This window comes from Chrysemys picta, chromosome 12 (assembly GCF_011386835.1).
Source record: "Chrysemys picta bellii isolate R12L10 chromosome 12, ASM1138683v2, whole genome shotgun sequence".
In the NCBI taxonomy this organism is placed as follows: Eukaryota; Metazoa; Chordata; order Testudines; family Emydidae; genus Chrysemys; species Chrysemys picta.
Window position 1 is genome coordinate 43,274,819 of NC_088802.1, and position 13,807 is coordinate 43,288,625.

The 13,807-nt window shown below is 47.1% G+C and overlaps 1 protein-coding gene across 1 annotated transcript in view; it reads left to right on the forward strand.

The window, feature by feature from the left end:
• JPT1 (Jupiter microtubule associated homolog 1) overlaps positions 1-13,807 on the forward strand; it is a 16,097-nt gene continuing 2,290 nt past the window's right edge. The window contains exons 1-4 of the mRNA XM_005297468.5: positions 1-159; positions 4,446-4,588; positions 5,088-5,185; positions 7,931-7,955. Of these exons, the coding sequence (XP_005297525.1) occupies positions 104-159; positions 4,446-4,588; positions 5,088-5,185; positions 7,931-7,955 (322 nt within the window). The 5' untranslated portion in view covers positions 1-103. The remainder of the gene's footprint in view (positions 160-4,445; positions 4,589-5,087; positions 5,186-7,930; positions 7,956-13,807) is intronic.

The window sequence follows — 13,807 nt, forward strand, 5'->3', positions numbered from 1 at the left end:
AAAACCGGCTGCTGGGGCAGGGGGCGGCGGCGGCTGCAGCAGTTGTCACCAGCAGCGGGGAGTGGAATTCATCTCGCCGGACTCTCGCTCGTCTCTCCCCGCCATGACCACCACGACCACCTACAAGGGCGTGGACCCCAACGGCAGGAACAGCTCCAGGTCGGTGATATGGGGGGAGGGGAGTGAGCCGGGGGGGGGTATCAGTGCGGGGCTCCGGGGGGAGTGGGCCCGGGATTCGGGGGGGGGGGGGTGTCAGTGCGGGGCTCCGCGGGGAGTGGGCCCGGGATTCGGGAGGGGTGGGGGGTGTCAGAGCGGGGCTCCGGGGGGAGTGGGCCCGGGATTCGGGGGGGGTGGGGGGTGTCAGAGCGGGGCTCCGGGGGGAGTGGGCCCGGGATTCGGGGGGGGTGGGGGGTGTCAGTGCGGGGCTCCGCGGGGAGTGGGCCCGGGATTCGGGGGGGGTGGGGGGTGTCAGAGCGGGGCTCCGGGGGGAGTGGGCCGGGGGGGGTGTCAGTGCGGGGCTCCGGGGGGAGTGGGCCCGGGATTCGGGGGGGGGGGGTGTCAGTGCGGGGCTTCGCGGGGAGTGGTCCCGGGATTCGGGAGGGGTGGGGGGGTGTCAGTGCGGGGCTCCGGGGGGAGTGGGCCCGGGATTCGGGGGGGTGGGGTGTTATCAGTGCGGGGCTCCGGGGGGAGTGAGCCGGCGGGGTATCAGTGCGGGGCTCCGGGGGGAGTGGGCCCGGGATTCGGGGGGGTGAGGGGTGTCAGAGCGGGGCTCCGGGGGGAGTGGGCCCGGGATTCGGGGGGGTGTCAGTGCGGGGCTCCGGGGGGAGTGGGCCCGGGATTCGGGGGGAGTGTCAGTGCGGGGCTCCGCGGGGAGGGGGACAGGGCTGACTGCCCTTTGGGACCGTTTGCCCGGGGGGAGGAAGAGCTGTGGCCGGGCCGTCAGAGTGAGCCAGCGGCGGGGGGCCGGGCGCTGAGGACTCCCCCTCCCTGGGGTTATGGTGATGGGCTCCCTCTCCCGAAAGATGAGGGGGTATCCGGGGTTCAGGGGGAGGCAGGACGCTTTACCCCGTCTCTGGGGTGGGGGGCTCCGGTCCAGCCGTGCGGTGCCTTGACTGCTCTCCCGGGGTTGGCAGGCGGCGGGGATGCGGCCGCACCCAGCCGGCATGTGCTGCCCGTGGGATTCGCTTTTTCTCGCTGCGAAGCCCTGACGCAGTTGCCTGGGGATGAGCAGCAGCAGGGCTGGGATCGCGGCAGACCCGCCCCGGGCTGCTGCGGGCGGCTGTGACTGCTCTCCGAACAAAGGAAGGAAGCTCGCTGCCCAGCCACGCAGCCGGATTCGCCTCTCAGTCCCTCCCCAAAACCCCGGCACCGTCCTCGCTGCGGTCCCTTGTGCCGCTTGGCTTCTCCAGTAGTATCTTGTTCCTTACTCCAGCGGTGCTGCCCCGTGAGGGTTTCCCATACTGGGTGGGGCTGGAGCAGGCTCTATTGTCTCTTGTCTGTAGCCTCTCTACCTGTTAACCTTAGCAGGGAGCAGCGGTACACTTGTAACTCATCACGCATTCATCTAAGAGGCTGCTCCGATTCGGAGACAATTGCTGTAACTTTATGGAAGATTTTATCCTGCCAGGGTTTAAGGTGTCTCTATTGTTAAGCTCATTGTGTCCCGTTATTTCAAATGGATTACAGGCAGCTAGATCTCAAAGAGCATGCTCCAGTGCTGGGGGAAAGTGAAGGCACTACTTCACCGAACATCCTTTCTCCGCTGATCAAAACCCGCAGTGTTGCATTGGCTATTCTTGGAGGGGGTTCCCCACATAGGGAGCCATTTTGAGGGGGCAGGAAACAAGGTCTGTGAGACTGTTGTAGAAAAAGGGATGAGGGAACAAGAAAGAGCATGGTTTGTCTAGAAACAAAGAACTTAATGCATAGCATTTCTTAAGAATCGTCTCAAACTAAATTGAACTCGTGTATTTCAATCCTGCAGTGTATAAATCATGCTCTTCTGGGCAGGGTGGAACTGAAGCAGATTTTCTTTTTTGTAAGCCATTGTTTTAAACACGCAGAAATTTCCTATTAAGCATTTGGGAATTTAAAAGGTCTCTCTCTGTTGCAAGAGCATTTTCTTCATGGAGGTGAGGTTGGTTTCTCAGCCTGTTACACATTTCATTGGATTTCATGCAAAGAGCAGTGCCTTTCTGAAAGTGTGGCTGTCAGCTGTTGCAGGGTGAATGCAAAATCCTGGGGTTGGGTGATGACTAAAAAGCTTTTCAGTTCACTCTTAGCTGGGTGACTGAATAGAATATCAGACCTTATGTTGAAGCTACTCTTAGCAGTTTGCTTGGCTACCCTTTTGTATTTCTGCTTGATTCACCAGGCTGTCTTAAGTCTGTTTGACATCAGTCTGCTGAAGAAATGGTTGTCACTGCCCTGTCAAGCAGGGGGAGATATGGGTTGTAGTTGCAAGCCCTTGTTTGAACACTCTGCTCTAAGAACTAATAAATGTGGCAACTGATGATATGTAAAACAATAATAAAGTTTCCACATTTGAACACTTTCCCTAGAAGTATAATTTCTCTCTATCAAATATAAGATTAAATAGATTATTTTTAATTGACTATCTGAACAGTTATACCGAACTACATACCTCAGAAAGGGGGAGTAGGAAATCATAAAGGTATATGTGGATTCTTAAAAGCTGTTACTTTTAATCTACTTGGTCGTCTGGATTTCCCTACTGTATGTTCAATTTGTAGGGGAGAATAGGATTCTATACAGAATCCCCACCATACACTAAGGAGCAGTGCAACTGTTAAGTATTCCCCTCTAAAGATTTCTTATAAATAAGTTTTAAAAACTCAGTTCAGTTCTAGGATATTAAACAAATGAATTCACACCTACATAGGTGTTGTGTTGCTTGCCATTATGCTGCATTTGAGGTTAGCAGGGTAAAGAAGTGATTGATGTCTTGTGTTCTGCCTTTAGTATAGTAGGCTTAAGGTCTGGAAAGATCAGAATTAATTCCTGGCAGTGGTCATCCATGAGTCAGAGGCTCACTATTCCAGCTCTGTTGTATTTGTGTTTGAATTTTTGCATAGTGAGACTCTACAGACCTTTCTACTATGAACTGTAGGCTAAGGACCAAAAGTTTGTGAAACTGCACTAAAAAGGATTGGGATGCTGTCCACTTCACTATTATAGAATCATAGGACTGTCCATCTTTCATAGCTTGAATCTGAACTTTATGAAAGCAACTTCATTTGATAATCTGAATCGACAACTTTGTCAGTATTTTGAACTTCGGCTGAGCGCTGTTCATGTTTACCACCACTTATGAGGCTAGATGAGACTCTTCTGAGATTTCTTTGGTTTTCTTAGCTGTCACTTTTGATGAGATAAAGGGATGCTATGCTGAAGAAAATAAGCTTTGAATTCCTTCAGCCATAAGTGTTGCGCTTTCTTGCTTTCACTTCTTGACTTTCAGGAGGAGGTACCAAACAGGTTTCTTCATGTGACTTCCTGATCAAGATCTCTCTGTGTGTGTATATATATAAATGCTTTTTTTTGAAGCTCTATAGACATGCCCAGGACTCTTTTGCTTTGCAGCTAAACTCTGCCCCTTAATAATCCCTGCTCAATACAGATGGCACTCAAGCAATTTTTACTTTAAAGCTTTTTGGCTCATCTCTTAATTCAGGAACCTGCTGCATGTTTGGGTTTTAAAAAATTTGGAACAGTTCCAAATAGTCTGGAACCTAGACATGATCAGTGGTACAAATAGTACAGTGGTTCATGAGCCCAATGTTGGTCTTTGCCACATTGCTCATTTCAAGATTAATTTTGATGGGGTGTTTTAATGAATTTGGCTGTTTAGTAGTTGAAAGATTGGACTCTCAGATAAATAGAAGGCTTTTTTGGCTCTGAGTTTGAAAAATGTAGCACCTTTAATTGATCCAGGACACAAGGATAAATGGAACTGACTGTTCTATTTTTCCTTGTTTGGCTGTCTTTAATATTTAGTGTTGTGAATTGTAGTCTCTCTTCAGTCCTCCGATTAGCCACCAAAAATATGAATAGCAGTGACCAAACAAATGTCTTTGTGCTGTCCTGAAGTATGTTGTAGGTCCAGGAGTGAATTACAAGTGTAACCCATTCTTGGTGCCCATCTAGTGCTTGACTTCTGAGTGCCAACAAGTACAGTGCTGGTCAGTGTTATTCACCTGTCTACTGTGAATTGATTGTGAATCTAATTGCCTTATGAGTAGCTTTAGAACACTATGAAACTGGGCTGAATTTAACCCATTGTTTAACCCATGTAATTCTAGTATATTACAGTTCTCAGAGACATCAATCCCTTTGCTTACCCAACTACCTTTTGTATAATACTTCAGTAACACTGGTGGTAAAATTCTTGAAATATAAGATTGTCACATTGAATCTCTCTGCAGGGTACTGCGCCCTCCAGGTGGAGGTTCCAATTTCAACTTGAGCTTTGATTTGCCAAAAGAGCAGCCGGTGCGAAGGAACAAAATGGCATCCAACATCTTTGGTCTTCCTGAAGAGAATCCAATTTCTAGGGGTGGCTCAACAGGTAAAGCTTCACTCTGGTTTCAGTGTCTATTCTAATGTCTAGTGACTATTCTAATTTTGTAATGCTTTATGGAAAAGGCTGAGAGTGACCCCTTGAACTGTGGATCAGAATCATTAGCATCCTGTAGTGGATGCAGCTGATGACTTCATAGTACAGAGGAAAGATGGTTTCGTAGTTAAGGCACTGGACTGGGATTTGGGCAATGGGGACTAATCTCCCATCTCTGCCACACATTTTCTATGTGACCACGGACCTTAGTTTCTCTGTGTAAATCAGAAAAAACAGTACTTCTGCCTCAGCGGTGAGACTGAGGATAGATTCACAAATGTTTGTGAGGCATTTTAATATGGCAGTGATGAGAAGCCTAGATGCCTAGGATGAAATCTTGTCCTGCTAGGATTTTGCTAGTTCATCAGAAATAAAGCTTTGGATGACTGTGCCAGTCTGCTTTCTTGTAGGCTGACTTTACATCCTAACTAAGACAAACTTCTGCTTTCAGGGGCCATGCCCGGAGGTGTCCGAGAAGATTCTGAACCATCTGGACCACAAAGGATAAACGCTTCTGATGCAAACTGTGGGGACTTTGTAGATCCAAAGGTCAGTGACTATCAAAAGCTTGTGCTGTGCTTGTGGCTGCTTAACCACTGTTAGTAAGATTGTATGGTAGGAAAAGGGCCTAAAGGCAGGTAGGTGGCTTTATTGTGGCCTCTTACTTTCTACCTGGAGAAAGAGGTGCAGGGAGATTTCATACTAACATGCTGTGGGCAATCAAACTAAACACTGAGTTATAGATTTTTAAACTGGGTGTTCAGTAACATTTTCTGTCTTGTCCCATCGCAAAAGTCTGGTAATGGTGAGGAAATCCCATGCCTTAGCCACAAGTTCAATATCATTACCAGCATTTGCTTGTAAAGTTCAAGCTGCAGTGCTTTTTAATCAACGGGGGGCGGGAAGGGAAGGGAAGCGTTGGGGATGACAGCTCTGTGCTGGAGTGTAAAACAAGTAGCCTGGATGCTTGTGTAAGGAGTTCCCTGGATGTCATCTACGGGGGCAGCAGATGCATTAACCTCTGTACGTGGTCTAGCTTCTTGGGGGGGACACAAAGAACCATGCTATTAGCACAGGTTTTTGCTTAGTATGCGATTTCAAATCCTGGAGAAATAAGAGAGAATAGTAGCTTCTCTGCACATAGCAAAATTGGGGAGGCTAAAGCAAACTTCACATCTGTGATTAAATTCTAAAAACTAGTCATCTCTCCATCTAAAATTCGGTAATTTTCAAGAAAAGATAAACTGGGCAAAGTATAGCCCCCAGGTATGATGACAGGGCAACAGATAAGTGTCTGGAGACCTACTGTTACTCATATTTAAATGGCATCTAAGTCACAAAGACAGATTAAAGTTGACTTTTCTGATCCACAACAAGACTTGAGTGTAGGAAATGTCTTGTTTGCTGAATTGGAACGTAGTGACTGTCCATTTCATCTGGTGGTTACAGCAGAAAACCAAAGTAAGCTGTTTGATCTAATTCCGTTAACTGTTTAATTGAATTACATATTCTGTAGCCTGCAGAGGCTGACTTTGTGAACATAATTCCTATCCCACAGAATGCTTCACTTGCACGGTAGCTGTATCTGCAAGCAGTTTAAACTAGTGTAGTGTAGTCCAGTCCAGAATTTAAGAGGTACATATACATGCTTCAGCCTGACTCATGTAATTCTATTGACGTCAGTGGAGCTGTCAGCTTACACCTGAGCACCAGGCGCACAATTCTGTTAAGATTCATTAGCTCACTGTTAAAGGGCTGATCTGCATCAGGGAAATGACCTAGTACTGTATCGATTGCCAGCAACAGTTTCATTTTCAGCCCCAACCTGGTGTTAAACGATCTATCTGCTTCAGTAAAGAAATTTTCAATGCTGTTACAGAAAATGTAATTGGGACTGAGTGGAAGGTGAGCCACCTTTTGAGAGAGCCAGTGTCGGGGGGGGGGGGGGGGGAAGAGCGGGTAAGCTTCCTAGAGCAGAGGGGGACAAACTGAAAATAATTACCTACAATATATTAAAAACTGACTTCATGGCTGTAAAATGTAGCTCGTGTAAAATTATCAAAGTGAACTCTTTCTAATGAAATGCTAGATGAACAGTGTTGGACTAGTGCTCTAGCCATCTGGCTCCTGCACATATGGGCACAAGACAAGTTTCCATGCCATTGTAATTCTGGCCTCTAGAGTGAGAGTAGCATCTATGCCAGAGGTGGGCAAACTACAGCCCGTGGGCCACATCCGGCCCAGGGAATCATCCTGCCCAGCCCTTGAGCTCCTGGCCGGGGGCGCTAACCCCCAGCCCCTCCACTGCAGCTGTTCCGCTGCGCAGGCAGCAGTCTGGGTTGTGGGGCTGCGCACTCCTGCAGGGCAGTGCGACAGCGTGTCTGGCTCTGGCCAGGCGGCACAGCTGCCAGACATGCTGTTCTGAGCAGCATGGCAAGGGGGTGGGGAGCGGGGGGTTTGATTAAGGGGTAGGGGTCCTGGGGGGCTGTCAGGGAGCAGGGGGCGGTTGGATGGGGTGGAGGTTTGGGGGGGCGGGGGCGGTCAGGGGATGGGGAAGGGGGGTTGGATAAGCATGGGAGTCCTGGGGGGCCTGTCGGGGCAGGGGGTGTGGATAGGGGTTGAGGCAGTCAAGGAGCGGGGGGGTTGAATAGGGGGTAGGGTCCGGGGGGGGGGGTTGGGTGAGGGGTCCCAGGAGGGGGCGATCAGGGGACAAGGAGCAGGGGGGTTGGGGGGGTCTGGGGGGGCAGTCAGGGGAGGGGTTGGATGGGGGTGGCAGGGGCCAGGCTGTTTGGGGAGGCACAGCCTTCCCTACCCGGCCCTCCATACAGTTTTACAACCCCAATGTGGCCCTTAGGCCAAAAAGTTTGCCACCCCTGGTCTATGCCCATTCAGTTCTTACCAATATGCTCTTATAAATGGACATGTCTGTATTTAAAAACACAGATGTCTAACTCATTTCTCTGATCAGTTGGCAAAATGTCATTGTAGAAATTTGGTTGAATAGACCACCTCCATAGACATGACTTGCAATGTTTCTTCTGATCAGCAGAATACATGCATTGTCCACAGTGCCACCTTGACATCTGATCTGGAAAATCCAGCATCCCAAGATTGCTTCCTGTTTCTGCATTTTCCCCCCAACTCAGAGGGCTCTGTTGGCATAGAGAAGCATGCTAGACTAGCTTTGTTTAGCAGTTGTTGCTAGGTGGGGCCTAGTGTTCAGTGCTGCACACTGTATCTAATATTGAAAATCCATTGCAAAGTACAGGAAATAATGTGTGTTCTCTCTTCTAGGATGGGGAAAGTGGTGAAACTTTTGGTGAGTAACTCTCCCTTTCTGGTGTCTAACCTGTAAGAAATCTTTCAGGAACAAATGAAGTTCTGGTGTATTTGAGGTGCTGGAAGGAGATATTGAATATAATCCAGCCTGTGGTGACCTCTTAGATCAAAAGGGTGGTAACTTGAATATTTCCAGTATTTGGTTAGATGTAGATTGTAGAATGCCTCTGTTTTTGGTTTTTAACCCAGTGAATTTGGGGTCACAGCCTGTTCCTTTGCCAGCAATAGAGTTAGTGCCAAGAAGTCTGCATTTGGGACTAATGGATTAACTTGAAACCCATGTTACAAGGGAAATGGAGTTGGGGGAGGGACAATCCTTAGATGTATTGACTGCTGCACTGCACCATTTTAAGTTTAATACCTGCATTTTATTTAACCTAAATCAAATAAATTTTAATGTGTGGCTATGGGAGTTATGAAGTTTTCTAAGACTTATTATTAGCATCCTTAATTATCGGGGATGCCACAATGGATCATTAGTACTAGGATTTTAAAATCAATATAGATGAAGCTTTGTAAGTGACTTTAGTTTCTGAACCTTTTGCTGACACTTCAAAGAGACTGAGTTCAAACGCCATGTAAATATTAAGTTGTGTCTTTAGTTTTGTTTAGAGTAAATTCAAAATAAAGTGAGATGAAATGTGACTAAGTCTTGCTGATCTTTGTAGCTATTTATCCAGTATATGCCGTTATACAGGCAAAAATGGTCTTTTAGCTGTTGAGCCAAGTGCACAATAAATGGATAGACTTTGTCTCAGAGTGAAGGTAATTGCCAGAGTGTCCCGAGTTGGCAGCAATCACAAGAAGCAAAATCCATCTGTTAATAGTCAATGACTACCTGCAAAATGTGGCACTTGCGACTCTGATCCAGAATGAATAAGCAGCTCCTAACACTGTCCTCTGGTCAGACAGGATTTGCACACTTGAACATGAGTCAGTTACCTGCTTCCAGAAGGGACTTTCAGAGCGTTCATAAGGTTCATATTTTCATCAAAGCTGAGCTTTCTTCACTAATCCAAATGGATATTCAATAACAATAGGGATTTGTGTGTGATTCCTTAGGGCAATGGTGTCTACCCTGTGCCCATTAAGGCTCTTAAGTGTGGCCCTTGAGGAGGGTGACTGTTAAGTGGAATTGGTATTCGATTATAAATTGAAAGTCTATTAATATTCATGTAATCTTTTGACAAGCCTCTTGGAAACCCTAGGCTCGCTCTTGTTTCATGTGTATTCATGACATTTTTAATCTGATTCCAAGTTCATTAAGCTAATAGTTTTTCTCTTGGTCTAGCACTCAACTTTATTGGACTATCATCTGAATAGCCTTGCTATTCATGCACTGAGGATATCTTCCTCCGGAGAAGCCGAGTTACAGTGCTTTTTCTCTATCTGGAGGTCACTGAAAGCCTTGTGGTCTGTCATTCGGGGCATGGGCAGCTTGAATCTCTTAGTTCCTCAGTGACCAAGTAGATTTAGCTTCAACTCTGTTAATCGATCTTTTGGCAGGGACCTCTTCTTAAATGCTTTACCTAAAACCTCTTCAGGATTGGGCAAGCCTAATGGTACTCAAGTCAGAAACAACTTGCCTTTCCTTGTAGAACAAAAATGGTTACCATCAAATTAAACAATACTTGTAATAAGTGATTGTTTTCTATAACCTGATAAGCTTTCTGTATTTTAAATTTTGTGTATTGGATGGCACTTGGTAATTTTCACGGTTATACCAGTATAGTTAGGACCACATGGAAATGGAAACTCACACCAACAGATTTCTTTAAAAATAGATACGATTGCCAAAAAACAACAAATTGGCAGGGAGACTCAAGGACAAGTATAGTCGTAAAGTGATTCTTAACTCCTCTTTATTTCAAGTGCATGGTGTCCTTTTAATGTCTTTTATCAACTAGTTTTGCTGAGCAGGAGTTTATTAGCAAAATAATCCATGTAAATATGGAAAAGCATTCATACCTTCGATCATGAATAGTCTCTTCCTCCAGGGTCTAGGTGAAGTCTAATGCCTTTCCCACCTTCTTAAATTTACACTAGAAATAGCCCATTTCCTGATTAGAACAAATATTCATTTCTTTTTACCCCAGTACTTCTCTCAGTGCTACTTTCCACACCTGTAAGCTTTAGCTTCAGGATGAAGATCAGCAAAGCTGTTAACAGTTACATTTCCTGAAAGGACTTCTCCTTAAAAGTTTTAGGAGAAAAATCTTTTCTCCTTCTTAAGTAGCAGCTATGGGCTGGGCTTGACATCTGGTAGCCAAACAGGAAGTGTTGGTGTGGGAAGAGTATCTAATGCCCCTGACTCAACTATGCAGCTTTCCTTAATGTTTTCCTGTGAGCTATTACTAATGTGGTTTAATTAGCATTGCAGTGCTGGGCTCTGAGACTAGGGTTAGAAACTATTGAGGCAAGAGCATGAGTTTCAATATTTTTAGGAATGAACTTTCTTTCTCTTTTGCCAACACCATTACTAGCAGCAAATGTGACTGGTACAAAATATTCATGTTGTAGCTCTGCTCATAATTGAACCCCCAGGGCTACTGGAATAGTTACTTCTAACTGCACTGGATAGTCAGTCAGCCAATTTCTCACTTCTTGGTTTGCTTCTTGTAGATGGCCATGTCAGTGAAGTAAACAGCCATTTAAGCAGCAAGTGAACTGGAGTTGGTTTTCCTGACACAACATTACTGGAAAGTGTTTTGGTTTAATAAATTGTTGTCTTCACAACTTATTCTGACCAGCCACAAGCAAACCACTCAGACTTAAACCGAATGCTATTGACATGCTTTGGAAGAGAGTGTAAGAACCTCTACAACTCAAAAGCAGAAATGCTAGGAAGGCACCTCCTGAGTGTGAAAAGTCCCTTGTGAACCCTGGCAAATCACTGAATTTCTCCTCTTTTTCTCTCCTCCCCCCCCCCCCCCCCCAATCTGCTGTGGCAAATAGAGTATGGTCAGAACTGCACAGCACTGTCACTGAGCTATCTCACAATGTCTCTTGATACTCCTGTGAAATGTTACATCAGTCATGTAGGTGAATGTTCCATGTCCCATGTTGCTCATATTTCCAGTCTTGTTCTGATATTTATTGTATAATGTGTCTTTGGTTTTTGAATGGTTCATGGAGGAGGGAGTTTAGACACCTCTGAAGGGGAAAGCTTTCTGCATTTAAAGTTCACTATCTCAGTTTGGGGTGGTGTTACAGGCACTAAATCCTAATGGGTAAGTGTCTTCTCAAAGGATACTCTCTCTAAAATGGATCGTATTCAAATCTAGTCCATCCCCATCCTAAACAATTCTGTTCACTCTTCTGAATTAAGACAAGCTGCTTTATGACGAACAATGGTGCTTTTACTAAGCACTCAATCTTCAGATTTTTACTGGTTTTAAATTGATCAGGTACACACATCTTCAGGATAAAATCTCATTGGGTTCTCAAGGAAAAACATGTTTTCAAAAGGGTATAGTCTGTCTGCATTATGGCTCCCAGAACTGGGTTCATAGGATTCATTTACTGTTCACTTAAAGTGCAGACAATAGAGCATTCAGTTCTTAATATGAATCAACAGTCTGTACCATAACATATCTCAGTTCTGCTGAGTAGGCTGGCAGGTTGGTTGGTGTGCATGAGTTAAGAATGGTGTCAGCCTGAGGATTCCATAGGATCTAGAAGTCTGCTGCCTGGTTTCAATGTGCCTATGAGCTAATGGTTCTGGTAGTATATCATTATATTCTAGATTCTCTGCACTTTAACATCCAGATTTGCTCTTTCAAGTAAATGTCTTATTAGTATTTTAACTAGGGCTATTTTCTGACACTGTCAGGAAGAAACTGTCAGTGTCTACTTAGTTCAGTGACCAGTTTGGAGCCATTGGCTTATCAGTGACCTGGAGAGCTGCTGGATCTCACTTCCAGCTGATACATCAGTGTAAACTGCTTATCCACAAGCAGTGGCTCCAGCTGCCATAGGGGTGTTGATGAGGCTATATCCAAGATATGATCAAGACTGGAAAAGCTTGAGAACACCATTGCAATAAACAGCACTTGACTTACATGTACATAGTATTGCAGGGGTCGGCAATGTTCGGCACGCGGCTCGCCAGGGTAAGCACCCTAGTGGGCTGGGCCAGTTTATTTACCTGCTGACGCGGCAGGTTAAGTGATGGCAGACCCACTCGCTGCGGTTTGCCGTCCCGGGCCAATGGGGGCGGCGGGAAGCGGCACGGGCCGAGGGATGTGCTGGCCACAGCTTCTCGCCGCCCCCATTGGCCCGGGACGGCAAACTGCGGCCAGTGGGGGCCACGATTGGCCGAACCTGCCGCATCAGCAGGTAAATAAACTGGCCCAGCCCGCTAGGGTGCTTACCCTGGCAAGCCGCGTGCCGAACGTTGCCGACCCCTGTACTATTGTATGTAGTGCATTGGTCTGAAACAGTGGTTTTCTAATCTGTTTCAAGCTTCTGTTGCTTCAAAGGAATATGGATGCATTCTGTAAAGTGTAGGCAGGGCCGGTTCTAGGTTTTTTGCCGCCCCAAGCAAAAACATTTTTGGCTGCCCGTCACCCCAGCCCTGGGATCACTCACCTCCCCCCCCCGCCACCCCAGCCCTGGGCTTCCCACCCGCTCCCCCCTCGCCTCCAGCCGGTCCAGCGCTGGCAGGGTTGGGGTAAGCAGCGGGGCTCCCGGGCCACGCCTCAGCCCAGGGTCCCTCCACCCTGGGCTCCTGCCTCCAGGACCAACCGTGACCCGGGAGGGCAGAGCTGAGGAGGGCTGGGGCAGGGTAGCCCCAGAGGGAGCAGAGCCCCAGAGAGCGGGACGTGGCCCCCACCCTCTATGGCCCCGCTGCTGCTGCTTCTGGCCGCAGTCCCTGGGCGGCTTGGGCTGCTTCACCCAGCCCCAGCTGCGGCACTGGGGCGTGGTCACCTGCAGGCGCCTCCCTGTGTCCTGCAGGGCAGCCCCCAGCCCGAGTGTCTCCCGCTCAGAGCTTGCCCGGCCCAGCCACACCACAAGGTGCGGCGCTGCTCCCCCACGGTGCAAACCGCAGCGGCCCCCGGGCGCCCCCCATGCACAACATGCTGCTGCTGCTGCTGCTGCCAGGGCCGGCTCTAGGCTTTTGCTGCTGGAAGCAAAGCCTCCCCCCCCCGCCCCAAGCCAGAATGCTGCCCTTGAAAATGTACCGCCCCAAGCACATGCTTGGTTTGCTGGTGTCTAGAGCCTGCCCTGAGTGTAGGATCCATTTATCCAGTCCGTTTCTAATCATGCATTGTTACTTCAGATTTTACTATATAAAAGAAGCTTAATCTCTTTGCTGGATCATTGGGAATTTTATGTATTTCTGATGCATCAACATAAGAATTAATTCTCTTCCATTGGTCTCACATAGGTGAAGTTTGCTTCAAGATGTTTAAAATGCCCTGCTCAAAGTTGTGTTTTTGATTAGTTTGCTGACCAAATATTTTTCATTTAGTCTACAGACCTGAATAATAAACTTTGTCCAACAGGAATCTTTCATCAAAACAAGACTTGATTGACTTGTCAAAAGGAGTGTGTGTGTGTGTGTGTGTGTGTGTGTGTGTTACTACTGATGCTTATTGCCACTTAACCGTGACCTATTCTGTTTAGTTACAGCAAAGCCCACAATCCTCTTCATACTTCCCAAAATTCTGAAATAAACTTAAGTAATCAAGACTAGACCTCTGAATAGCTGAGAATTTGGGGGGGAAGGGTACATTTTCTTGAACTTCACAGCGCACATGCTGGATTTTGAGCAAACATGTGATGCCATTCCCCTGAAATTCCAATAAATTTTCCCACAAATAGTAGATG